This window comes from Zootoca vivipara, chromosome 10, assembly GCF_963506605.1.
Source record: "Zootoca vivipara chromosome 10, rZooViv1.1, whole genome shotgun sequence".
Classification (NCBI taxonomy): domain Eukaryota; kingdom Metazoa; phylum Chordata; class Lepidosauria; order Squamata; family Lacertidae; genus Zootoca; species Zootoca vivipara.
The window spans coordinates 56444925-56472424 of record NC_083285.1 but is presented as its reverse complement, the minus strand read 5'-3'; the positions used below and the strand labels follow the sequence as shown (position 1 = coordinate 56472424).

Below are 27500 nucleotides of genomic sequence, written 5' to 3'. Positions count from 1 at the left end.
GAGCCTTTAAGAAGATAACCTTCTATGTGCACATCTTTGCAGTGTGCATCAGAAAAATCTGCATGTCTTGAGGAAGGTCACATTACATTGATCTTTCTGGTGGTACAGAACTGCACTTCCTATATGTAAGGTTTGACAACAGTACATATTACTCTCTTGTTGCTGCCTGGAGTGCCGCTTTTGTAAGACACCTGTATGAGCAGCTGCAAACGATATACCTATGTACACTTCTGCCTTGTAGGGATCCAAAACAGTAACTGGAGAATGTGTGACTTACCAATATCCTGAAAACACTTCACACAGCAGCACAAACAGAAAGACATATCCCTGCCCTGAGGAACTTTCAGTCTAGATTTTGACCAAATGGAGACAAAGGAGATGAAGGTGGACACTGGGGCAAGAAGAACGAGTCTGCTGTTTTATTTGATTTATTTTGTTGTGTTGTGTTTTATGATGGGCGTAAAGCCGAATAAACTTCCTGATTGATGGGGCAAGAAGAAGAATTCATATTACTCGAATATAGTAGGGGGTTATGGTTAAGAGGTGTTGTGGAAAAGGTAGGATTTGATGAAAGATTCCAAAATTATTTGAAGGTATTTGGGGGAAAGGTGTGTGAGTACTTCCCACGTATCTAGGGCTTGTCCACACTTTGCTTGTCCCATGCCTAGAAAGCATGAGTCTGGGAAGTTTTCTGTTTGCCCCGCTGCTTGCCTCATGAAAACCCACTCTTTGGCACTGAATCGGAGCAAAGTCAATCCATGGGAAACCTGGTTGACATTTGCTCCGATTCCGTGCTGAAGAGTAGATTTCCCTGGGGGAAAGCAAAAGTGTAGACGAGCCCCTGGTCCCCATAGTGTGCACACTTCACCCACCATTTTTAAGGACATATGGAGAGCATGTTGCCAAACCAGGTACTGGGGGGGGGGAATTCCCAGATGTGTCATTGTTTGGAAAACATCAATGCTCTCTTTTTCCCCAGGAGTTGATCGTCAATTACAAAACCTTAAGGCCCCTCTGATGTGTGCCTCTGGAACAGCTCTTAGGTGGTGCTGGTCTGCTTTGGAAGCACTGGAGATTCTCGAAATTAGTATCCTGCCATTTGAACACAGGAGAATGAGAACCTATGTGTCTGTTTTCCCTCTTTTCCCATAGATTATCCAACGACAGCTGGAACAAGTAGAAGAGAAGCAAAGGCAGCTGGAGGAAAGGGGAGTTGCTGTTGAGAAGGCTCTTAGGGGAGAAGCAGGTACCTTCCAGTCTTCCATCTTGAGTTCTTCTTTTCTCATTGCATTTTTATGCAAATGTTCATAACAACCTGTTTGCTAGCTATACATACTGGTCCCTCCCTAAGCTGCAAGTTCTTTTATTAAATTATCTTTTTAAACAAATGAGTTAAAATTCACCATTTCCCTTCTCTATCAGATCTTGGGCTACTCTGCCTGTGAAGCTACCTAAATGGCAAGATCCCTTAGCCGGGTTTCATTTGCTCTGAAAATACGTCTCACTTCTTCAGGACAAAGTTTTGTCCAGTTATGAGTTGCATCTTGCAAAAAGGTGGTAATGCGTATAGGTTACCCATCTGCTAGCTTTCCTTTAGGAAATAAAACTTTGTTGTGGCAAGGAAGCCTCCACTTTGCCCAGTAAGATGAAAAAGAGAAGAGAGTAATTGATATAAGTTTGTGTTTTTTAATTCACTGTGCTTTGAATCAGCATTAGCACCCTCATAAGGGACCATCACAGAACAGCCCCAGCAAGTACCACATTCTCTCTGAAAAATCATGCACAGCTTCAGGGCGTGTGGAACAGAAATTCAATACAACATGTGAAACAGTTGTCATCATCTGCTGTTAATGGAATGAACCTCTACACTTGATGGCCTGGTTTAATGAATGGTACTTGGAATTAACATAGATGAAAGACATTAAGAGCAGAACTAGATGTTACTGCACACACAGGAATGCTACTGAAAACCCAAAACTCTGTAGTCTTCTGCCCACACACCCTTCTTAATGCCAAGTGAAATTTGCTATGCAACATGATGTCATCGCTTTTGACTTTCCCTGCCTCCCTCCTTCTTTGGGTGCTGAGGTGAGAGAATTCACTGCAAGACATCGCATGGTGAGTTTCACTAGACCTTATGAGGGAGGAAGAAAAAGTAATGAGAATACTGTTTTACCTGTAGCCCTGTGTCTACCATAATGTCTAGTTCATCTGTGGGAGAGAACATAGTTAGATGATGATTTCCTCACTTGACATATCCTACCACTCCTTCCTTGAGAAACAAGTAGAGGCAAACACACAAAGGCCCAGGTTATTTCACATGATCCATTTACCAGAGGTGTAAGAGGCAACCTACTTGGTGAAAATGAAGTTAATTTAATTTTGAGATATGTAAAGACGAGTAACCTTTTGTTATACTGACCTTAAGTTTGGGAGGGAAATGTAACTAAATTGACTTTCCTCAAAACAGCCTTGGAGAATTGTTTTTCTGCTTTGTTTGAAGCTTGGATTGACACACTGAAATTTCCAATAGGAATGCGGTAGGATTATCACTGACCAGACAATCAGTGTACTAAAACAGATACTAGCTGAACATTACACTTAATTATTACAATGTATTTCTTTTTATTAAGATGTGTATTCTGCCCTATTCTGAAATCTCCTGGTAAATAGCCTATTTGAGACAGATTTAACAATATCAAAGGCAACACAGGATGAATTAAATTTTAATCCCCTGTTTGCTGTCCTTGGCCACCAAATGCCACACCAGTTACAGGAGACTTTCCCTACCTGTGTTAGATACCCAGGTTTTGGCAAATTTTAGAAGATTAGGAATTCCATAATTGTGGATTAGTCCTCAGGAAGTCTTATATATCCTTATAGATGAAAATTGCTTTGCAGAGAGTGGCCTACAGTGATCTTGGCACCTACAAGGGAGGGAACTGTGTGGGACTCAATCTCTTTAAGATTGAAACCAGCAACATCTAGAGCACCACAATCACAAACTGAACATCATACCTTGTCCTTGTTTTCAAAGGCAGTCTCCCCTAAAGCTACATATAGATTTTAACATTTTTTAGTTAATGAGTACATTTTGATAGTGCCATCACCACTAGCTGCCCAAACTTATTTATTTTAGCTTGCAGTTGACTCTGTTTTAAAATGCTTTTTGCAGGCTTTCAGAGTCATTTATGTTGCAGCTGGGGCCAAATAATGTACTCAGTCCAACTTAATCCTTGGAATACTTTTACAACTATTTACAAATTGTTGTTTAAATTGATTCATAAAATGAATGCCGATACATAGTTTTAAAAGAATGGAAAGAATTGTGCACCTCTGCATTCAACAGTCTTCAGCCATCTCAAACTCTCTTTTTTGTCACCTGACATTCATTTCTTTCCTTGTCCCCCGGCATCCTTATAGGTGGTGTCATCAGAATTTGAGGAGCTTTAAAAACAACTGAGGGCTTTACTTGCCACACTTCATGGGCAGTGGTGGGTCTTTGGCAAGCAGAAAATTATTAGAGATGGCTTTAGATATCTAAAATGTGATGGGGAAGTGGAGAGGGAAAGACAAATGAAAAGGTTGGCTTATTTGGGGGCCTCACAGGTGTGCCTATGAGTATTAATAATTGCCTTTTGAATTCAGGATTTATAGCTGAAAGATGTCCATATTCAGTAATCCCATGAAAAATAGACTGTTTATGGAGCATGCTCTTGTTTCATGAGATGACAGATTTTCATGTGCCTTAAAACCTCTTTTTCCTTACACACCTTCAGTATCAGCAGTAACTTATTTCTATATACTGTCCAAACAACCTTGATTGCCTCATGCAGTGTACACAGTATTGGCCAAACTGATGTGCCTTGCAGACTACAGTTACAAAGCCGCCTTCTCCTAATGGCTAGTAATGGGTTTGCTGGAAAAGGAGCTTCTGCTTTGGAAATGCAGATGGGAAGAGAACACCTTCCCCAAACTACCAATTCTTTATTGTTAAAACAGCTTCCTTGTGTATGTGTTAATTAGAATTTTGTGTCCATTTCACCCAAGACTTATTCTGCATTGATACTGCTTCTATTGTTAGGAGCATTGCATGCACACTTTAACATGGGACAAATATACAAAAGTTCTCCTACTATGTGCACTTGTTGCGAAACAGACACAGTATGTGCTTGTCCTGTTGTAGTAAACACACAGCATACATGCCCTTGCCGTATGCAGACATTGTGTTTACATAGGAAGTGATTTTCTGCCTGGAGCACTTTTGTACACTTTTGTGCTACTTTATATATTGAAAACTGAAGTTCAGCTTATTGTGTGATGTGTCAAGGGAACATACTTTGTGCATTCCATAAACAACCCAATGCACTTTGGTATTCCAGGCAGAAAATCCAAGTACAGTCGTACCTTGGAATTCGAACGGAATCTGTTCCAGAAGTCCGTTCGACTTCCAAAACATTTAGAAACCAAATCACAGCTTCTGATTGGCTGCAGGAAGCTCCTGCAGCCAATCAGAAGCTGTGGAAGCCCCGTTGGACGTTCGGGTTCCAAAATAATGTTCGTAAACCGGAACAAACACTTCTGAGTTTGCGGCATTTGGGAGCCAAAACATCTGAGTTCCAGGGCGTTCAGGATCCAAGGTACGACTGTAGTGCCCTTTACTACTTGGTAATAATAATAATTCATTATAGTTCGGTGGCCTTTAATGGTTTTCCCCAAAATATTTGGCACCTGAGGCCAACTGGCTCAACTTGCATAATAGAAGGTCCAAACCTGTCTTGACCCAAGTGAAATTTTTGAGCATTGGACCAACTCTGACAACCAATTTTCTTGAGTCTGTCGTGGTGCTTCCTTCTTAGGGGTTGAAACTAAAGTAACAATTGACATTTTATTTCTAATTAGAAATAAATTCATTTGAAAAGTGCCATGCTGGAAACACAAGGAAACCCTTTATGATGAGCAGTTCAGAGGATTTAAGTCTTTTTGTCCTCTTGAGTTAAGTGTCCCTAAAGTCTGTTGCATACATCATTACTGCTTTAATAAGGCTCTTCATAGTTTACCAAGATGTATAAAGATTTCCAAATGTTATATACTCCCAACAGGCATTGACATGATTATTAGGCATACTGGATGCCCTATTTAAACTGGAGGGGTTTTTGTTTGGGTCAGAATGAAGACTCTTTGTAGAACATAGTTATTTTGGGGGAAGAACCCTTACATTCTACAGAAGGGGCATGGCAGCTGCTTAGTTTTTCTTAGCTATATGGTGTTGAGTTCCTTGCCCAAATCCAGACACCCCCGGCCCATGTGGCCATCTGATGTTTCCTAGTTCTGACAACACATCCTATAAAACAGTATCTGCCACCTATGGAAAGTGATTGCAGGAATGTAGATGTGTGAGAAAAGTTACCAAAGAATTGGCTATGCCCTTAGCTTTCCCAAGGCCAATGTTACATGCAAGATCCCAGATTCCATTGGGCTTGTTTATGGATTTACCCTGGAGGTGAAAAAACTTACCAAAAAGAAGCTGCAAGAGTGAAGACCCTAGTACTTTTCTGGTTGCTTAGCCGACACAAAACAATGTAGCTGAATAAAATGAAGGATGAAATGAGAAGACCCAGCCCAACTCCTTCCCCTGCTCTCTTCAATGGAGATGTATCCTTCCCCGAATTCCCTCCCTACTGGAGAATGTTTGTGGATCCTTCCTTAATGTTCCCCAAAATAACAGTGCAGTGCCTCTTATTGATGCAAACCAGTATAGGTGACAAATCCTCATACAGAATCCAGCCTGCTCTCCTTCTCTGCCTGGAAATCCATGCCTGCCTGTCCTCCCTGCCTATTTACCAGGGAATACTTTATCCTCCCCATGTCTTTACAGTATATACCGTATATATGTATGTGTATATATTTATTATAGAGTTGCATGATTTCTTGTTTCTTCTGTTTCTGTCTCTCTCTTTCCCTGTCTGCTTCTCTTATGTATGCAATTTCTCTTACAGAGTGCTTTGAATCCTGGGCAGGGAGTGGGGAGGGCTAGCAGGGGTGGGTACTTGAACCAATAACTCTCTCTCTTCACCGATTCCTTGTTGTAGACTATTGGGGAGAGTCTTATTACAGTGACCTCATCGACTTGCACCTGGGTGGTATGTATGGCAGAACCTCTTTGCTGGCACTAACCCTGCTGACACCTGCTCCCGCCACCCTCTCCCTCCACCTACTTCTTTCCATCCCTGGCTCCTCACAAGCAATGAGAAGAAACCAGTCTTGCACCTAATTGATTGGCTAGGACATAACCCCTTTTCCAGCTCGGAGGAGAACTAGCAGTCCTTAATGAGCAGTGTTTTGGAATTGTAGAATCTCACAACTGCAGAGTTGGCAGGGACCCTGAGGGTCATCTGGCAGGAATCCTGCTCACAGCCTTCCCAGGGTGGGCTTGAATCACCAGCTGTCTAGTTAACAGTCAGATGCACAATTGGGCAATGTCACATGAAGTCTAGGCTTTTTGCAAACCACCCCAGTGGCCGGCGGGGGGGTGGTGGTTTCCATTGTGGTTTCCTGTAGGGAAAAAACCAGGAATGAAAGTGGAAGAGATGTGCAGAAAATTTATTTCTCATCACGTTTTGAATATTGAACCCATTCTCAGGAGCTGATTTTTTTTACTCTTCCCCCCCCCCAGGATAAACCTCTACACCAACTTAAAATAACCTTTCCTGAGAAAGAAGTTTAATACTCAAAATTTGTTGGGCAACAAATTGTCTTTTGTACACATTTTGAAATTTTTCCTTTTTTATTCTGGGATTCTCTGGAGGCCTGATCCAAAGTGTCACATGCTGAGTTCTTTGCATGCACAGGGGACTCTCTTGTAAGCTGGGTGCCTTCTTTTCCTCTCAACACAATAATACTGGAGAAACCATGTCTGAAACATGGAGGTAAAAAACCCTGAGTCATCTCCTCCTCCTCTCTCTATTGGTGACATTTAAGAATTTCAGTCCATGAAAGGTTATGCCATAAAAAATGTGTTAGTATTTAAGGTGCCGGAAGACTATGTTTTTGCCGCAGTGTACTAATTTGACTATCCTTCTGGCATTTAAAAATGTGTAGTGTCACATTATTGCAATGAAAGACTTCCCATTCATATTGTGGCAACCAATGAAATGGAGGGGGACAAGGAAGTGCAATATTATATGTTGCATGTTTTTAATTTCTAAGTATTGCAGGGGATCCAGGAAGAGGAGAAAGAGAGACATGGGATTGCTGCTCTTGCCAGTGGTCAGTGTCTGCTGTGAAAAGTAGTTGTAGCCTGAATGTAGTTTCAGGTGGTGCTGCTGTAATGAAAAACAGAGGGACCTCTGGGGTACATGTACAAGACTTTAGCTAAAGGAGCTCTCTGGATCACGGCCTCTTTTCAAACTTCATCATTTAACCTGGGGTAGCTAACCTTTGAGATGTTGTTGAACTACAGCTCTCATTAGCCCTGACTATTGGCCATGCTGGCTGGGACTGATTGAGGGCCATAGGTTAGCCACCCCCAGTTTAGCCCCTAAACTTAGTTGTGCCATGCATTTTGTTGATAAGTAAGTCCAAGCTATTGATTAGATTTTTCTTCCCAAAGATAATCTAGCATTTATATTATGTACTTTATTCTCCCTCAAGGATTGTCCCCAACCCTCAAAGCAGTGACAGCTGCCCCCTCAACACACTTTGTTACACTTTATAAGGACTGCTATATTTTCTTTTTAAATACTATGATTCTTTGAATACCGTTGCCTGTTATTGTAGGGAAGGTTATACAGATTATCACACTTAATCCGCACTGCCAAACTGCAGTTTGAGTGCTAGAGTTCCTACAAATGGATGGGTGACTAGGAGAGTACACAAGTGTTACACATGCCCTGTCATTTCTGAAATTAAATAATAATAATAATAATTTATTATTTATACCCCGCCCATCTGGCTGGGTTTCCCCAGCCACTCTGGGCGGCTTCCAACAGAAGTATTAAAATACAATAATTTTGTTTTTGTTCAAAAAAGAGTTTGAACAAGCCCTCAAATGGTATTCACAGGCTCTTTCTCTTTCCTTGTGTAAAGTTCATCCTCAAAGATCACCACAACATGATATAGTTCCTATTCTTTTCTCTTTTTTGTCTCCCCCCCATGTATAGTGACTTTTTATGAATAACACCCCCCATTCTACATATTACAACTTTAACACAGGCCTGCACAAATTGTGTCCCATCAAGCTTACCAGTCATGTATTATGACATTGCAGGTACTTGATAACCTTCCTGTTTTTGCAGTCCGAGGCAAGCGTAAATCAAAATAAAACATCAGGTGTTGTTTGAAACCCTGGTGGGCTACATTCGACATAGTGGGTTACCAGTCATGCAGGACTGATTCAACACATCTTTGGTACTACAAATGTTTTCCAAAGTGTCTTAAATTCTGGTCCTTACTCCTTGGGAGTTGGTGACAGAAGGATGTATTGCCAAGTCTCCTTAAGGTGACTTTAGTATATCAGTAATATTTTTGAACTATTGCTGCGTCACTTCCATAAAAATCAAGCAAGCTACCCGTGTTCTTCAGATTGGCAGTTTGCAGGTTAAGGAGATCAACAGTGTTTTGTGGTTTCAACCCTTATAGTTTAGAAATAGGTAAGTGGTAGCCCAGGAGGTTATAGGCCCCCAGGGATTTCCTAACTTGGCCCTATCATAGTCCCAAATCTCAAAGGGTCCCCCTTTCATTATTTTGCACCTTTCCTCCATCCAAATGAGACATAGACCCTTTCTTCCCCATTGTGAGCAGCAAAATGCTCTGCCAGTTTTCTCCCTGCATACTTCAGCAGCTGACATGAAAGCCAAATACAGAGATCAGTTTGGAGAGTTAAGTGCCTGAGGTGCTCGGCCACCAAACTGTTTTAACATGTTGTGGGAGATAACAGAAGGATTTAAGTCCTTTCTTCATGCCTCCACTCACCTGGAGTCAATCAGTAGGTGGAGCTAATGCTCTCCAGTCCTTGCTCAAAGCAAAATGACACATCCTCCCCAGAGAGGAGTTGCTGGCTCCTCTCTGGAGACCAGTGCTCTGTCTATGTGGGGTTTCTTTACAAGTGTGCCACTAGGGGGCATTGTGTGCCCACAGACAGAGCTGTAAAAGGGTTAATGCAATGTTACACCTAACAGGTCCTGCTCCTACTGTAGTTGATGCAGCTCCCACACTTCCTTCTCCTTCTCTCCCCCCCCTTCCTGATTCCCTCTTGAAGGCAGCAGTCTTGTCATTTTTGCTAACAGTGGCTTTAAAAAGTAGTTATCGGAATCATTTAAAGGGACACTGTCGTTTTTTCACATTAACTAACCTCATTTCTGTCATAAAGAACTAGCATAAGTAAATTAATTAATCTCATTTGCTTCTCACGGTTATATCCTTTTGTTCCCTACATTTTCTGTTTGGATAAATGTACACAATATTAGCCATGGTTACTTCTTCCCTACACTTTTGGGGTTTAAAAGGCTTATTTATTTATTTATTTATTTATTTATTTATTTGCTAGTTTCAACTCCAGCCCAGATAGGGGTAATAATTCACAATTCCAAATGGAAGATCAATTATTATTTTAAACTGTCTTGATTTCTGTCTTTTAAAAAAAAATTCCCAGCAGAAAACTTCATTATTTGGCAGTATCCCTTTAAATAAAATGCAGTGTTATGTGCAGAAAAAGTGGCTTAGTAGTATTAGTTCTTTTTATACTCCTCTGTGACTGATGTTTGTTCAGTACTTCCTCACAGGGCTGCCAGAGTGCTCAAGAGTCACTGTAGCATAGGGGCTAAGAGACTGAACTGTGAGCTAGGGAATCCCGGGTTCAAACCTCACCTCTGCTGTGCTCATTGAGCCACCTTGGGGAAGTATGGGCTTCATAACCGCTGCCTTAAATGGTTGCATAATAATAGGTTTCTATGCCTCTTGTAGTTACAGGTAGGTAGCCGTGTTGGCCTGCCGTAGTCGAAACAAAATAAAAAAATTCCTTCCAGTAGCACACGAAAGCTCATACCAATAACAAACTTAGTTGGTCTCTAAGGTGCTACTGGAAGGAATTTTTTTATGCCTGTTGTAATAGGTATAATAGAAAGATAGGTTTGAATAGCCAAGGCACTTCACAAAGCACCGTATAAATGCTAAAATTAATATGTACTTCTAAAGGCGGTGACAGAAAGTCCTCTCCTTCGTAACCATTGGGTCTCAACCTGAATTGACTTCTGCATTCATAATGGCTTTTGCTCAAGATAAAGGAGGAGACATGTTCCAACCACGTTCTTGCTATTTGTGAACCAGCTACTAAATGCTCTTGCTTTGATATGAGAGATTTTCAGTGTGCAGATGTATTCTTACGACCCCTACAGAAACAGTTATACAGGTGAAACTCGGGAAATTAGAATATTGTCGAAAAGTGCATTTATTTCAGTATTTCAACTTATTATTTTTTTATTTCCCTTTTAATTTTTATAAATGCTTTCTTTTGGAAATTCCACAGTAATAAAACAAATAGTTACAATAATACAAAAATAAACATCGCTATTACATTTTATTAATTACATTCCATTTATAATTGACCCGCCTAACGACAAATAATTACAATTACAAAAAATCAAGGCTTGACATATCTTGCTTTGCATGTCATGCATCTATCTCATATATTGGTTACACCTTTTAAGTTGCATTACTGAAATAAATGCACTTTTCAACGATATTCTAATTTTTCGAGTTTCACCTGTATATAGCAACTGTTTCTGTAGGGGTCATAAGAATACATCTGTATGGCAGTGACATATGCCACACCCGTGAATGCCTGCGCATGTTCTTGTATGGCATATGCATGGCCTAAGAAATGCTCAGCAGTCATGGCTTGATTACCTAGTGGGTGCAGGAGCAGGATGGTTTTGCTGAGAAAGGGCAATTTTTGTTTTGTTTTTTTTAAAATAATTTTTATTAATTTTATACAAACAAAACACACAAAATACAATATAACACTGTCCCTTCGTTTTCCCTCCACCCACCGGTCCACTTCTGCCACCAGTAGTACCCGTGTGTGTTAAGAATCAAAGGGGTCCATTATAAGTTGGGTTTGGCCTCCCCCCTCCCTCCTCCCCCCACATCCCCCCCCCTGCCACTGAAAGGACAGAGATGGAGGAGCTCTGAGGATTGGTTTCCCCCAGCTCTTTCATAAACATACTTAAACATATACAAACAACAAAACAACAATAGGGAAAGTTATAAATTCCCAATTCTTATTAACTTAACTTTATAATTGTGACTTCCTCGATACTCTTCCTCCTGGTTTTCCTGATAGTCTCTAGTTGCTTATGGCGGGTTTTCTATTCCAATTCAAAATCTTATTCTTATTATAATAACTTAATCCTCCTCCTTTTCCATGCTGTCCTCCCACAGGCCCCCTCCTGCCACAAGGGGAACCCGCAGGGCACAGCACTTCCAAGGTTCCATTATCGTGTCTGGGTTTCCTTCCACCCCCTCCTCACCTCTCTGAGCACCCCCTGCCACTGGGTGCCTCAGAGTAAGGAGAGGAGGATAAGCAGCTCTCTGCCCAGACACCTATCTGAACTCACAAAAATTAGTATTAACCTAAAAATTCTTTCCTCAGCCATTCTTCTCACTCCCTCCAGAAAACACAGCTTTTATTTTTCCTTTTAACCCTCCATCCCCTCTCCCTAAGTCTTTTCCCCCAATTGGATCAGCATTTCCGTTAACAAGCCAAGATTTCGAAAACCATCTTTCAAAAGCCAAAACAAAACCTTTTAACTAAAATTTTTACCCCACACCCATTCTTTCCCAATTCCATCTCCAGGCCTTTGCCCCCCCCTGCCCCTGTCTTTCCCATCTCTCAATAACACCACCCCACATTTTAGCCCCTCCAGGATCTTCAGTTCCATTGATCTTCATGTCCATTTGCTTCTCATTTTCTTGCTCTACTTGTTTCTCTTCCTTTTGAAGTCCATGCTTTGCTTCATCCCAGACATATTTTTTATAGTCCAAGTCCCCTTCAAAATTCTCATCAGGTTGTTTCTCCTCACACACAGTCTCAAACTCAACAGACTCCAAATCCAAATTATCCTCTAAGTCCTGAACTTGGACTTCAGCCTCAACTGGTAATAAATTGGGATGTTGCCGTTCCTTGTAAATGTCCTCCCATGTTTGTAAGTAGTTCAGCACAGCCTCCTGGAAGGCTCGAGAGTACTTTGTTTTCATATTTCTCTTAACCGCAGACAAACAGGAGATAGGGAGCAAAGGGTGCTGGAAAATTCCTTCCTGTTAGACGATCGACTCCATTTTGGCTGTTCTTTTCCTTTGTCTTTAACTCAATCACAAATCCATTCTTAATTCCAATTTAAATAATTCCACCTCCTTTTCAGTCAATTTTTCTATTCACAGCAATGCAATAAATCCACCCGGTCTTTTGACAGTTTGACAGCTTTTGACAGCTGTCAAAACGCTCTTCCCCTTAATGATGCTGTACCTCAAGGGGTGCCGGACTCGGGAGCTGAGAAGGTTCAAAAAAGTCTTTCTTTCTCTCGGGTCCACCGTCCCAGAAACTTTTTTATCTTCGGCTTAGGTTTATTTAAAGCGCCTCCCGGTTTGCCATTAGGAAGAGACCGACTTCCGTTTCTTTAAAGTCTCTCCTATTTTTCCAATTGATTATTTTAAAGTCCAAATAAAAATTCCACTTACTTTATGGAAACCTTTAATTTTGTTCGGAAGAATCCGCCGCTTGCCGGGTCAGGACTCGGAGCTTCCCTTCTCGGAGGTAAGATATAGCCCAAAATGGCTCCCGCGGTTCCACCCCGCCGGCTCTCGATCGCTCTACTGAGCTCTCGGGCAGCGGGGGATCCGCAAAACGGAGCAGCCGCTGGGTGCGTGAGTCACCGGGACTCTCTACCCGGTGTTTTTACGGGGAGTCCGCTCGCTCTGCGGACTTCCCCCCCCCTCCGCGAGGCCAGGGACTTCGGCGCGCGAAGTCCCTGCATCCTTCTCTCCGCCGCGACGGACCGGAAGCGTGAGAAAGGGCAATTTTTGGTGCTGGCATGAAGATGTCTCCAATTATTCTTGGTTTGGACTCTAATATCCATCATTGGAAGTGAAATCCCAGTGATTACATTCAGGGTTAACAGTGCTAAGCTCCAAACCCTTTGGTCGGACTCATACTCCAGCTGGGTCAGTGAGTTAGATGGAGGCAGATTGCACAATAAAGCCCAACCATGCTATCACCATACCTTAGCAAGGGGAGTCCGGAAAGCTGTGCCAGGATCAAACCAAGATCAGAAGAGATCCATCTAGTTCAAAAGTAATCCAGGACAGCATTGGTAGGCTTGGGGTCCAGGGTTCAGCAACTGATGAGCTCTAAGAAGGAAGCAGGGGGAGGCAAAGGAGTCAGGTTCAGAAGTAAGGAGCTGGATGGTGGATTGTCTTCAACAAGCAGACGACTCCATCTGAAGCCTGATATAGCTTGGGCTCCCAAACCATGCCATCGCCAGCTTCAGGTGTTTGAGTCTACTATAAGAGCCTTTGCTCTTGAGCTTTGTTAGTTACAATGAGCCTTTGACTCAATAATTACACAGCAACACTGCACTCCCAAGTGTGCATTCTCTCACTGACTAGCTGCCTGGGCTGGATCATCTGGCACCAATGTCTTTAAGGCTGAGGAGTTGATTCAGCCTCCCCCTTTGACTTTGCCAGGGCTTCTCTGCCAGGGGTGGCTCAGGAACACACCGCAAGGTCCTTTCAGAGCATCCCCAGAAGGCCTAGGCAGAGGCCTTCTGGTATACCAGGGACTTCAGAACTATCATTATGGAGGTGGGGGAAAATATTTCACCTCTGGTCAACGATCAGGAGATCTTGATGATATTGGGTTGGATGCATGTTGTTTTTATCCATAGCTTGTACAACAAATTAATTTTCAGTTTTATTGTATAATAGTAAAATGTATCCAATAGCCAGAACCTTTTTGGATGTCTCTAAGTGATACTGAAATAATTATTTTAAAGCACTAGCAAACCAGGGCAAAAGAAGGCAGTAGTGTAGTCAACAGTATCAACGAGTGTAGAGGCAGTACTGGTCTCTTGGCATGTAAGGACTCTGTAGCAAGAGGAGAACATGGTTATCAGCATTTGATGCCAATGCCAGGCTTATGGCTGAGTAACCCTGCACTGGAAGAAATGGGAGGTATAATTGATTATAAAACAGATTTGATCAGAGATGGAGGGGCAGGTCTGACAGATGTTCACAAGAGAGATGTTCAGACTAAAATGCAGGGGGTCAAATACGGCTCAAATAGAAATTTATACTTCCCCACTTCTCTCTGGATTCACCTTAGTGGTTCAGCAACCCCCCTTGCTTCACTTCCCTGACTTGACTTTTTTGCCTGGTGATACGTAATGCAGGACACCCTTGAGTTTTGGAACATCTGATACCAAACTTAAGTGATCATATGATGCCGTTATGCATGCTGATTTGAATGCATCACACCTATAGGCTGATTATCAATATCCAGTGAAAATGGGGGAAGGGGTGTTTCATATTTATTATATATCACATACTGTATCATATGCAGAAGACTAACTGCAGCCAAATGTATGGGATTTGCGTTTGTATCCAGTTTTAGCATCCAGTGCACTTATGTGTGCATGCATTTGTACAGTGGGTTTATCTGTTTTAAAGTTATTTTAGTGCTGCAATAATCTAGGGTTACCATATTTCAAAAACCAGGACACCACAAAATTGTGAAGCTTTTTTTTTTTTTGCAAAAATGCCAAAACAACATGATGTCCACTGTCCAGGAAAATCCAGACATATGGAACACTACAATAATCCACTGTAAGTTGTACCTGTACCTAGTACTTAAACGAAAGGGAGACATTTATAGTAATAAAGTAACATCTTTGGGTCTCATGCGTCTTGCTGTCAGCTTTTTTTTGCAATGGTAATACAGTCGTACCTTGGATCACGAATGCCCTGGAACTCGGATGTTTTGGCTCCCAAATGGCGCAAACCTAGAAGTGATTGTTTTGAATGTTCTTTTGGAACCCGAATGTCCAACAGGGCTTCCGTGTCAATCAGAAGCCGTGCTTAGGTTTTGGAAGTTGAACGGACTTCCAGAACGGATTCCATTTGACTTCCAAGATACAACTGTAGTTCAGTTAATGCAAGATGGCTGTGTATCGCATCAGAACTTAGGCACCTGTACTTCCAAGCAAACATGCATAGAACTGGATTCCAAGATTCATTTAGCTTGGGCGTTTTTGTTTCTAGTTTGGGAAACATACACTAAATAATGATCTTTTGCTGGATGTATTCTTTGTGTTGGAACTCTGCAAGTATCTGAGCTACATAAGATCTATTTCAGTTCATGTCCTAAGCAAAACAAAAAGGATGGTGTGTTCACGTTCAAGTTTGATGCCTTGCTGCATGGTACTTGAAGGCATTTCTTGACCAAACCCAAAGTGAGTTGAGTTTCCGCTTGATCCTAGTTGGCCTAGCAAAAAGTTGATCAGGATGAGTATAGTTTTTAATAAGGTGTGTATTTCATAAATTGCTGCAGGCTTTTAAATAGTCTCTCACTAGTCAGTTACCAGTGGTGAATAATCATCTCTTGGCTGGCTAGGGGAGCTTTTATAAATTGTTAGACATTTTGTTCTGAGTATACTTTCAGGTGGTCTGTGTGCTACACATAACTTGCTAATATAAGCATTTGCTGACCAGCAAATAGAAATGTTTGCTGTCTAGTAGCCTTTGGAACACGGGTGGTGCTGTGGTCTAAACCACTGAGCCTAGGGCTTGCCGATCAGAAGGTTGGCGGTTCGAATCCCCGCAACGGGATGAGCTCCCGTTGTTCGGTCCCAGCTCCTGCCCACCTAGCAGTTCAAAAGCAAGTCAAAGTGCAAGTAGATAAATAGGTACTGCTCCGGCGGGAAGGTAAATGGCATTTCTGTGCGCTGTTCTGGTTTGCCAGAAGTGGCTTAGTCATCCTGGCCACATGACCCGGAAGCTGTCTGCAGACAAACGCCGGCTCCCTCGGCCTATAGAGCGAGATGAGCACCGCAACCCCACAGTCGTCCGCGACTGGACCTAATGGTCAGGGGTACCTTTACCTAGCCTTTGTGATTTTTTATTGCTTTAAGTTCAGTGATGCGGAGAAAGGATTTATCCATTTATATTACTGAATTATCTGTATACATAATGGGCTATTCAACACATCTTTACTAATCGGATGCTATGAATATTCTCTGGGGATTATCTATGGAGTTGGACCATTCTACTAATGGTCTTGCTTCTGCTGCATGTACTGTTGGGGGAAAAACATTGTAGCTATTGGATTTAGGTTTATTGACAATCGTAGCAAGAGGCCTGCCTATCGATGTGGTGGAATAAGCCCAAGAACCTCCACCCGCCATAGTTGATATTTCAGTCTGCCTTATCTCTTGAAACCCATCTCTGCTTACTCCAGTATCAAACTCTGGGAGCAAGGGTATCCTTTGGTTCCAACTGACTTAGTTACACCATAGGCAGAGGGGATTGTCCGGGGGGGGGGGCTCCATTGAGACTCTTAAGATATGATGTCAAACCATGGTTTGCACTAGCAGTGGTTTTGCCTCCAAGTTCAATTTACTCTTATCTCGCCTTCCCTGGAAATCTTCAGGTGAGATCCCATGCAATGGCCTTCAAAACTGGGAGGTGGTCTATGCTTGCATAGAGGTACAGTTATGTGAACTGGCATCTGCATGTGGGGCAGGAATGGGAAACCTGTGGCCTTCCAGATCTTGTGGGATGACAGATCCGATCAGCCCCAGCTAGCATGGGCGGTGGTCAGGAGTGATGGGAATTGTAGCCCAACATCATCTGGAGGGCCACAGGTTCCCACCATTCATTCAGAATCTGTATCACTGAATGTGGCAGCTAGAACTAGGCTGCTGCAACCATGGAAATGGTAGTACAGTAGCTCCATATATAGCCTTGATACACACCGAATCTGCATAGAAGCCTGGTCTAGTAGCAGCCCAGTACACCATGGAATCCACCCAGTTCAAAGCAAAACATAATGTCATCTTAATCTTAATCATGACTGAGGAAGAACTTCAGCAAATGCAAGAATAATCAGAGAGTATTTCCCTTGGTGTACAGCTTGACTGTACATTTTAGAACCATTTAATCCAAGCAACCCACTTGTATTCTTGTATTATTATTTTTACACATACTAAGAATGTAATACATATCTATCCAAGACTAGGCCTTGAAAGAGACCTGTGAAGTAAAAACGAAAACAAAGCACCATTGCATTGCCACTTTAAAGAAAAACATGTGCGCATTGTTACACTACATGGATTTTCATGGATCTCTTTCCCAAGCGACAAAAATACTTTTAAGGCATTCAGTTTGTTAGTTGTTTGGTTTTTTTGGTGGGGGTGGAGAGAGAAAAGTTGTCTGGGGATACTATGGAATGTCTTCAGACAAGATAAGTCTTCACGTACAGATGGGCACCATGTAACATGTATATGTGATGTACTTTTAACCCTTTTCACACTGAGTATACATGTTTCTTCCTGTTGAGAGATTCACATTGCTCATTCACACACTATTTGCAAACTGATGTGCCTCCTCCCTTTTAACTTTGGTCTGTCCTGTGTGTTACTGCTCTAGTTCTGTGATGGTCCCTTCTAAAAGCTGTTCCCTCCCCAGACCTTATCTTCATAAATGAGAACTGAGGCTTTCCCTGTCCATTATATGTGCATGTAGATCTGATTCCAGTGGATTATGAATGTCCTCTTTTTATATAAATTCAGTTGCTCCTTATTACACAGTGGCATTTTTCTTTCACTTCTGTTCTACTCACAGATTAGTCAATGGGCCACAGGTCTTTCTGTAATATATAGATCACTGCGGGTTGCAAAGCACCGTGGACTGCACCCACTCAAGCCCCATTGATCAGCTGGTTGCTGGGGCTTCTGTACACAGCAGCACCCAGTTCCTCATCCCTATTCTATAAAATAGTCATCTCTTTATGTATAATCTACCCCAATAATTCCCAAACTGTGAGGAATTCATTGGATAATTGATGGGTCCTATAAGTGCCAAACCACAGGAAGAAGCTATTCTCTGCATCAGAGTGTGTAAGTTTGGGAAGTATTCCTCCCATTTTATTATTTTTTAATAAAAACGGCCTCTTTTATCAGAAATTTGGGAAATGTCAATTTACTGTGTTATATCTAATTAATTGCTACATACTCAAACTTCTCTTGCCCCCCAAATCAATCAATCAAACAAACAAACATACCAGTGGGGCATAGTCCTCAGTTTTCTGTCTACCCTTGATATTGGCAGGGCCAGAAATACAAACTATGCATGAATACGTGTAAAATACCAGTCAAGGCTTTGGTTAGACCCAGGATAGGGGAACATTTGGCCTTCCAGAAGTTGCTGGACTACAGCTCTCATCATCCTGACTTTTGACCATGTTGACTGGGGCAAATGAGAATCCAAAAACTTTTGGGGCAGGGGGACAACAGGTTTGGTCTAGGTTTGTTTGCCAATCATAGGCAGTCAGTCCTGTTTTGTGCCATGATCTGCCTTTTTTTTACTAAACACATAATACTTGCCACTGTCACCTAGTTCCTTGGATTAGGTCACAAAAAAGCCACATGGAATGTGCCAAGCTAATTTTGTCTCTTAACTGCATCATGCAACATGCAGGGTGAAAAGTCACCAAGCACAAGAAATGTCAAATGTTGGCATTTCCCCTTTATCCCAGTAACTTTTGTGGCCCACACTGTTTCCCCTCCCAGTGCCACAGTCTGCTCTTCTCCATTATTCGTGTTGACAAAGGATGTTCCATCTGTAGACTGTTTCCCTTGTTTCTGCTTCTCCATTTCTTGTATTATTATTTTCTTTTCTACTTCTTCTTGTTGTTTCCTTTCTTTCTCACTCTTGTGCTTTTTTGTCCTTTTGCTTGTCTGTTTATTTTCACCCTGTTTCTCCTCCTCTCTTCCTCTCCACTTCCAATTTCCTCTTCCCTTCCTTTCTTCCTCTCCCATCTTTGGTTCTATTGAAGTTGAGCCCAATGCCGGGACACCACGCCGTAGACCTCTCTCCTTCTGTCCTTGCTGTGCCCATGAAGGTAATGTAATTTCTTGCATTCCCTCCATTCTGTTCCCAAACCGCCATTGGATTGGTGTAGAGACGCTAGTGAGCTAGCAACAATATCAAGTGGCTCACCGCCAAACTTTTCTTTCCTTCAATCTCAAAGAAACCCTCTATAACAACCTTGTTATGAAGTGTGTCTGGCAGGATCGTAAAGGTACAGTATCCTTTTTTCAGCTGTGCATTGTGGGCTAAGGATAGTCTTGAAGTTTATTGGCGCAATTAATCTGAAATGACTGTAGTGGCATCAGTTTCATGCCTTAAGGGTTCTGTTTGGCTTGTTGGATGATTTTGCAGGGGAGTGCGGGGTGAGTCTACTTCCTTTAAAAAAATACACATGGGTTAAAGGCATACTGTCTTTTCTAATGACTGGCTTCCCCAACAACCCTTGACTTTGAAAAGGCAGCCTCCTGATCTGCCATATATCGTGCTAAGCATCTTCTTTATCCCAAGTGGAACCAGATTCCCACTGAAGTGTTTCCATTTCCCAAGGCATGGGGGGGAAAGGGTGGAATGTGACCGCCATGTATAACTTCGGCTAACAACTCTCTGCTTTTCATGGTGTGCTTTCATCAATTGTTCATCTTTCCTCCCCACCCCTGCCTCTCCCTCTGCTCATTGGCTGTCTAAAAATGAAAATATAAAAATATACCTACATCCCACAAATGAACAAAAGTTTCTATAGGTCAGTGTTGACATGTATTTGGCTGTTTTGTGCAGAAGTTTCTTTTCTGATTGATTATCCTCACAGTGGAAAGGGTGGGGAGATTTCCCAGTGCTTCTCATGGCTCCAATGCACTGGGCATCTGCATGTGTAAGCTTCTTCTCTCTTTCCACCATGGCTATGAGGGCACCTTGTGCAGAGATGCTCAGAGAGGCTTAATTGGGACCAAGCGATGACTAGGTATAGCCATCCACAGCCATGATTGGCTAGGGTGAGATTTTCATACTGTGTATGTTTGCTTCTTGTGTTCTGGAGCTGTGTTGGTGGTTTTGGAAGAGGAGGAGAATTCTTGTTACCTGAGAATAAGTGGTAGGAACAGGGTCACCAAGAACCTCTGCACTACTCTGTTTTCTTGACTGTGATGGGAAATAAGTCTTGCTCCATAAAGGCATCCTCAGTTACAAATGATGCATTAGTCAGTGCCATCCAATACTGGCAAGCACTACCAGGAACAGATAATAATCTTTCGTAGCTGGATCCAACTTGGTAGCTGACCATCCCCATTTTAGAGTGTCTCCCTTGGGCTTCCATAATCCATAAGAAGAGTCTGCATTTTTTAATAATTAGAATAGTGTCTAATACAAATATTTTGCCATTTACACATAAGTAGGCACAGATCTTGCATTATATTTTTCTTAGAATAGATGTTCCCATTAGTTTTATATGAGATGAGAACTCATCTATGGTATGGATGAGAAACAGGAGTTAACCCTGTGGTGGTGTGCAACTTGACTGTGTTTTTTCCATATACCAGTTTCCTAAACTATTGACACCTCTGATAGGATGGTGAAATCTGATTGGTGCAGGAAACAGCTGGAATCCCTCTGGGCCTACAGTGGTTAGGCCAAGACCCTGATCACTGGGAGCACATAACCAGGGCTTCACTTGCTTCCAAACTGATTTTCAGGATCTGAATCCAAATAGCTACCTATAAAGAGCTGCATATTTCATTACTAGATATGAGTTGTGGGTGTAGCTCTCTAAAATAGCATAAAATGGCTATGCTATTTACTTCATATCAGGCTTTGCTACTGGGTCTGCTAGCTTGGTTTTCGTTGATTAAGCTTTTATTGAAATACCTGGGAAGCTACCATGCTTCCTCTTCCTTTTTTATGTGAGCAGATTTTCTTCTTGTGCTTTTCTACCATGAACTAGTGGTCTTGAGCTGGTGAACTGCATTTGATTGAACCTGTCTTTATGCCACACAATACGTGTTTTTTGTGTAAATGAGGGATCTCTAGCAGACACATTGAGGCAGATCTGCCTGGTGTGACTGATAAAGCCAAGAGGAAGGGAAATTATTGATAGCAGTGGTCAGGAACTGGTTGCTTTCAGTCATTAAGTTAATGCAGGTGGCTTGAAAAGGGGAGAGAGCCCAGCATGTAAGACTACAACACTGGTAGGAGAAACAGCACATCAGGGAACTGTTGGGACTGAATTCTTACAGCAGTGTGTTCACTAATCACTCTATATTTATATGTAAAGTGGACAAATGGGTGTTGAGTAAGGTGTGAGTGAGAAAACATGGCTTGAAACAGGTAGGCTTTGTTGGAAAGTGTTGGAAGTGTCAGAGCTCTGTTTGAAAGTGTCCAAATTGAAAAGGACAACAGAAGAAAAGTACTGAAAAGAGACTGTAATTCTGGCTATTGGTTTGGCGGGAGGTGTCATGGGGAAGATAGATTCAGGGCACATGGATCCAGTGGGTTTTTTTTGTTTATTTTACTGGAGGTGACCCTCCTTCCGGCGTGCCATAGACAAACTAAACAAGCAGATCTGACAAGAGTGCTCTGGCAGCATCTAGCTCAGCTTTCTTTGCACATTTTGCCCCACTCCCATTTTTGTTCCTGCCTGCCTGCCTGCTGGATTTATGGAAATGGCGGGAATCTTTCTCAAAGCTGACCTAAACTGTTCTCTTGGCAGGCATGGGGAAGAAGGACGACCCCAAGCTGATGCAGGAGTGGTTCAAGCTGGTGCAAGAGAAGAATGCCTTAGTGCGCTATGAGTCGGAGCTCATGATATTGTGAGTAAGGAGAGAAATTTCTGCATGCTTGGTCCACGCAGAGAAGGGAAAAGATGAGACAACTATCCCCAGGCAGAGATGCGTTATGGAACCTGTATCTGCCTTCACCTTTGCTGTGATGACAATGTACAGATGGGAATCCTTTTGCTCTGGAGACCCATAGGTGCCCCAAGTAAAATAAAATTTTATAAAATTGATGAAGTGATCTGCTGCTGAGACCTGGTTCTCTTAGCATTTCCTTCTCATTCATGATTCCAAATAAGGTCAATGTAAGAAGGAAGATCTTGTCCCTTGCAACTCAGCCCTGATGTGCAGTGGGCAATAGGGGCCAGGTGGAACAACTTGGCATATTCCCGTTATTTCTCGTCTGCCTTTCTGACCATTCCACAACGTGGGTTTAGGTGAAAAACCGACATGTATGTTAATCAAGGGAGGTTGTTCTGAACAAGGTTCTTAGTACAACTGAATGGTTGCCTTACAATCAGAACTGAAAGGGAACACTTCACTACCTGAGCATGTTAGATTTTTAAGCCAGTAGCTTAGACTGCTGCTAAAACAACCTAAACCAGACATTTGCCTATTCTTCTCTCCTTGCAGCGCTCGGGAGTTGGAGCTGGAGGACAGGCAAAGCAGACTACAGCAAGAACTTCGGGAGAGGATGGCAGTGGAAGGTAAGTCTCATCGATGTACTCTGGTTCCCAGTAGAAAGCCCCAGCTACTTCCTTGGCTAGCGTGACAAGTCTGCTTGTCCCTTTCTTTGCTAGATCACCTAAAGACAGATGAAGAGTTGTCAGAAGAGAAAAGGATCCTGAATGAAATGCTAGAGGTGGTGGAACAGAGAGATTCTCTTGTGGCCCTCCTCGAAGAGCAGCGACTCCGGGAGAAGGAAGAAGACAAGGACCTAGAGGCAGTCATGCTGTCCAAGGGATTCAACTTAAACTGGTCCTGAGCTTAGCAGCGCACTCGTCTGCCGATCTGCGTTGCCCAATTGGCATGTGCCAAGTTGGCTGGAGCTGCCTGGATGGAGGAGATACCTTGGCATAGAAACCTCTTGAGGGTTCTTGCAGCGCCCGAGTGCTTCTTCCTGAGAGGGGGTTGGATCGAAAAGTGCTGAGGCCTGTATGAGGCCTGCAAACCTCAAGCCTGAGGTGGTCAGCTGAGGTTGTGTGCCTTCCTCAAGGACCTGTGCAAAGAGGCCATTGAGTTTTTGTGATCTCTGAGAGAGGCTAAAAAATGAAATGAAAACATTTTATTAAATTTATAAAAATACACCACAACTTTAACCAATTCAGGTGGGCCATAGCTTGTCTGTTTCATATTTACTTAGCTGGTTGTGTTCTTGTTTTTGTTTTGAAATACAAAGGTGAGAAGTGGCTACTCTCTTCTGAAGCATCACCCTGCAGCAGCCCACGGGAGAGCAAACCACTCTGTACCCCAGAGCACACTGTGTGTATGTTTAAGGTTCTCCTCACCAAAGAAGCCTGAAGCTGCCATTATTGTCTGGGTATGGAGGAACCCTGAATTCAGAGAGGACTGGAGACTTGGAAGGCTGGCTGACATGAAATACTTGCCCCATGTGGTTTCTACAGAAGATACAGGCTCCGGTGGACTAGCTCTCTTTGCTGCAGCCTCCACAAGTTGCCATTGTTCTAAGAGGGGAAGAGCGTGTAAGCCACCTCCTTTCTGCCATGCAGTGCTCTGGACTGAAAGTCACAATTTTCCTGTCTCCATTGACATTAGACTGCTCTGTTGTGAACCTTGTGACAATTTTGACACTGGAAAGTGCTGATTTTGAAGATGGGTTACTTATGAAGCAGTTTGCGGGAGCTCTTGGATGAAACCCCTTTCTTCGAATCCCCCAAGAATGGACTCTCAATGGGTTTTTGTTTTTTGTGTGTATATATATCTATAGATATATATCTTTATTATTTTTTGCACGTCAGAAATGAAGCAAAAGACCTACCCGGGCCCTTTAGTCACTTTAGACCCTTTAATGTCTATTAACTTATTTTTTAATACTTGAAAGATTTGGGTTTTATACCTTTTTAAGAAGTGAGCAAATGTTTGAGTGGTGAATCTGTGTGCCTGCTGCATTCCCCAACCTTTTTCTTTTGTTGTTGTTCTTATTTTTAATTTGCTGTTCTCCCTTTCCCTGTACCTATTTATTAGAGTTCTATTAATGCTGTTACAGTTACATGCTACTTTTGATGTGTAGAGCAGGTGCTTTTATGTTCCAGGCTATTCTACTTTGGACTTGTCCCTGCACCAAGTTGAGGGGCAACCCTAGGAAATACGCAGGCCAGGTTCCCAGGTAGGGTGTCTTCTCAATTAAGCTGCATCCTCACAAAGAGAGCTCACAAAGCTGAGTGGTGATGGCAGACTTCGCTCCTGCACTCCATATCCTCTGTTCCTGAATGACAAACCTGTGCTTATTTTAACTACTGCTGTTTAAGGTTTTTGTAATTATAATTGTGGCATTGCCACTTTACCCCATGTATTTTAAAAACAAACAAACCACATGCTGGCTCTGTAAAAATCTGCCTCCCAAGGGAAGGATTAGCACAAGCCCCACTGGTTTTGTCCTAGGGCCTTCATTCAGTTGGCTCAGAAAAGGTCTTACAGTGCAGTAGCAAATAGGAAATAACACAGAATAGACTCTTGTCTATAACCAGCTGAGAGGTTCCATAAGCACACCATGTCTTTCACAATAACTTTCTCAAAAGTGCCGACCTGTCACATACAGAATTTTCCATTTGCATTTTTTTAGCTCCAGTTGGGCTTAGTTTAAAGAAAGCTGTAGTTCTATTCTCCAAACAAAGTGCAGACTATTTTTTTAATTAACTTTTTTTAGGGAAGCACTCATCCCAAGAAATAGACATGTCCTTTAAAGCAGCCACCATCTTAAGTTTTTAAAACAGGAAATGCTGTGTTTTCAAAACAGGAAAGGCTAGCGAGAAAAAATGGGGAAAGGTTTTTAAACACCCACCCACTTCCTTGTTTAATGAAATGTCAGTACTGATGACGCAGAACAGAAAGCTGTCGAAACAACAGCATGTGTTGAAATGTAGCGTCAGAAGATTTTATGCCAAAGGGGTACCATGCCTGGCATTTGTTGAATATTAAGATATTGAAAGATTGTGATGATACACTGGCAGAATTCATACCAGAGCAAGCAGGACTTGTGTGTTCATGGGTTCGTGAGACACTGGGGGGGGGGGTTGTTCACTAGGACCGGTGTTTATATGTAGCTTTCAAAATGGAGGGGACGAATCTCTGGCTTTTCTAATATTACTGGACTACAATTCTCATAATCCCTGACTACTGAGCATGCTGGATGGGGCTGATGAGAGTCCAACAGGAGTCCAAGGTTAGTCACCCCAATTGAGGAAGAAAAAGAAAATACCGGTATGACTTCTATTGTCTCAGACAGCATCTTTGACATCTGTAGAGACCAACAGGGGAGTGTATGGCAAAAGGTTGAGAATGGAAGTTAAACTCCCCTTCGTTTAGGATGGGGCTAGAATTCAGTTGTTAAAATTTGGTGTCTAGCCACATGAAAGAGGCAAATTTGCATTAACTATTTCTGCTGTGCCTGGTGCAATTTGTAATGGAACTGAGAAAATAGATTGTTCTGTAAAGTGGTAGAAATTGAACTCGCTTTTATCTGTTCTTTGAATTTTTCACTGTAGGAAAACATTGACACACTAAGCTTCTTCCTAAGCTGCCTATAGCTGCATGTGGAATGAGAGTAGAACAGTCTGTCTGAGAAAGTGGAAGGGAAAGTCCATTTCAGCTCCAGTGCAGCTGTGTAGCTCTGCCTCTAGTTAGCCCAGACTTCTTTTGGGCAGCTAAGACTCCCTTGTCACTAGAACTGCGGTGTTTTAGAGCCCATGGCAGCACCAGGAGCATTAATCATATTTCCTCTTCCACTCTTAACATTTCCTGTAATGTGTTGTGTTGATTGTGCTCGATCCTGCTGTCAGTCAAGAGGTTTCTTTAAATGCAGTGTCTGGCCCTCCTTTTATGACACGGTGCTAATGCAGAAGTAACAAGCACACCTGTTGCATCCTCTGGGTTTTTAATATGTTTTTTTTAAAAAAAATACATCCAGGTCAAAGGCATTTTAGAGCATCTACAAATATGTCCAGAGTTGCATGACCCAGTGGCACAAATTCTTTTTATGGCAAAAAAAAACAAAGTTGATGCCCTCCCCCACCCCAATGGTTTTAAGAAAATGTATTTAACAGAATGTTTACATTTAGGCCCTGAGATGAAAGTGGTGTATTAGTTTTCCAGCCTCATGTTTAAAAAAGAAAATGCTGTGATTATTTGCAATAAAAAATGTACCACGAAACAGTCTGTTTGATATGAAGAGGTAGAGGAGGGTATTTCTCTCTCGATGCATGAGAAGAGGACAGAAGGCTTCCAAAGAATTGCTGCCTTCAAAAGCACTAGCAGTGGAACTTCATAAGCAAGGAAGGTAGATGAGAATGTCACTAAAGCTATTGGAGGAAGGGATGTCATGTTTTGATGGCATTGTAGTAATTTAATTTTATACACACACACACACATATATATATAAAGAAGTATGTATGTGAAACAACCCTGTCCCAAGGAACTGTGGTATCTTCCCCTTGGGACAGGTGGGAACTCTGATATTCAGACTGTTTTATTGTTGGCGTGTGTGCAGTGTAACAGGAAATTGTGTACCGTACCTGTTTTCATGTCTAAAACATCCCAACCCCTGTTTTATTTCCTCTTTTTTTGGTTGCATTTCATTCTGTACGTTCTTATGCACACTTGCTTTGTTGGTGTTGAGAGTTTAGCACCTCAGGTCACCAACGTAACTAAAAAATAAAATAAAAAATAAAAGTCATTAATTTTTTCTTACTTCATTGGAATTTGATTTTGCTTCACGGTTCATGCCAACAGCAAATTGTTGGGGGCCCTATTCTGCACCGTTTCTAGTTCTACACTATCCTTTTTGAGATGTAATAACCAGAGCAGTACACACAGTTGTGTACAATGCTGCCATTCTGCTTCTCCAAGTCTTAACTTGTGCAACAGAACTTCCCTTTCTCCTCTCCCCCTTAAAATCTGTTCTAGAGGGTTTGGGGACCATCTGGAACCGCTTTCATTGGGGGGGGGCAGGGATAGGAGAGGAATTAGAAGTCCTATTGCATGAGCAGAATGTCAATAGCACCACTTTACCACAAACCCAGTATTACAAGTTTGAGAGCACCATAGACTTTTATAAAGATGTTATACCATACAGTATTGGCAATTTTTATTTTCTATTGCTTTCCTAATCCACCACAACTCTTATGATGTGTTTCCAGGGTTTCATTGGTGGCTTGAGTTCTATAATATGGTGGACATGTCATATATATATATAATACCCCAAAACAAAAGAGGATGTGTCTCAAGATGCTGAAAAATTTGATTTTGTTTTCAGAGCAGCCCGGTGTGCTATGGCCAATTTTTTATTTAAAAGCTTCCTTCAGAGCATATCAAAACAAATATAAAAAATCATGTAAATAGCATATACATGCAACTCCTGCT

The 27500-nt window shown here is 42.2% G+C and overlaps 1 protein-coding gene across 26 annotated transcripts in view; it reads left to right on the top strand.

Moving 5' to 3' along the window:
• Window positions 1–26814, top strand: part of MICAL3 (microtubule associated monooxygenase, calponin and LIM domain containing 3) — a 186304-nt gene extending 159490 nt beyond the window's left edge. For 22 of the 26 annotated variants that reach the window (XM_035126938.2, XM_035126945.2, XM_035126940.2 and 19 more), the window contains 6 exons: window positions 1153–1246; window positions 19106–19171; window positions 19301–19351; window positions 21839–21938; window positions 22536–22609; window positions 22703–26814. In XM_035126938.2, the coding sequence (XP_034982829.2) occupies window positions 1153–1246; window positions 19106–19171; window positions 19301–19351; window positions 21839–21938; window positions 22536–22609; window positions 22703–22887 (570 nt within the window). In that variant the 3' untranslated portion in view covers window positions 22888–26814. Of the gene's footprint in view, window positions 1–1152; window positions 1247–6092; window positions 6144–19105; window positions 19172–19300; window positions 19352–21838; window positions 21939–22535; window positions 22610–22702 lie in introns of all 26 variants that reach the window. The other 4 variants (XM_035126955.2, XM_035126967.2, XM_035126946.2 and 1 more) reach the window with 3 other exon arrangements.
• Window positions 26815–27500: the final 686 nt, after the last annotated feature.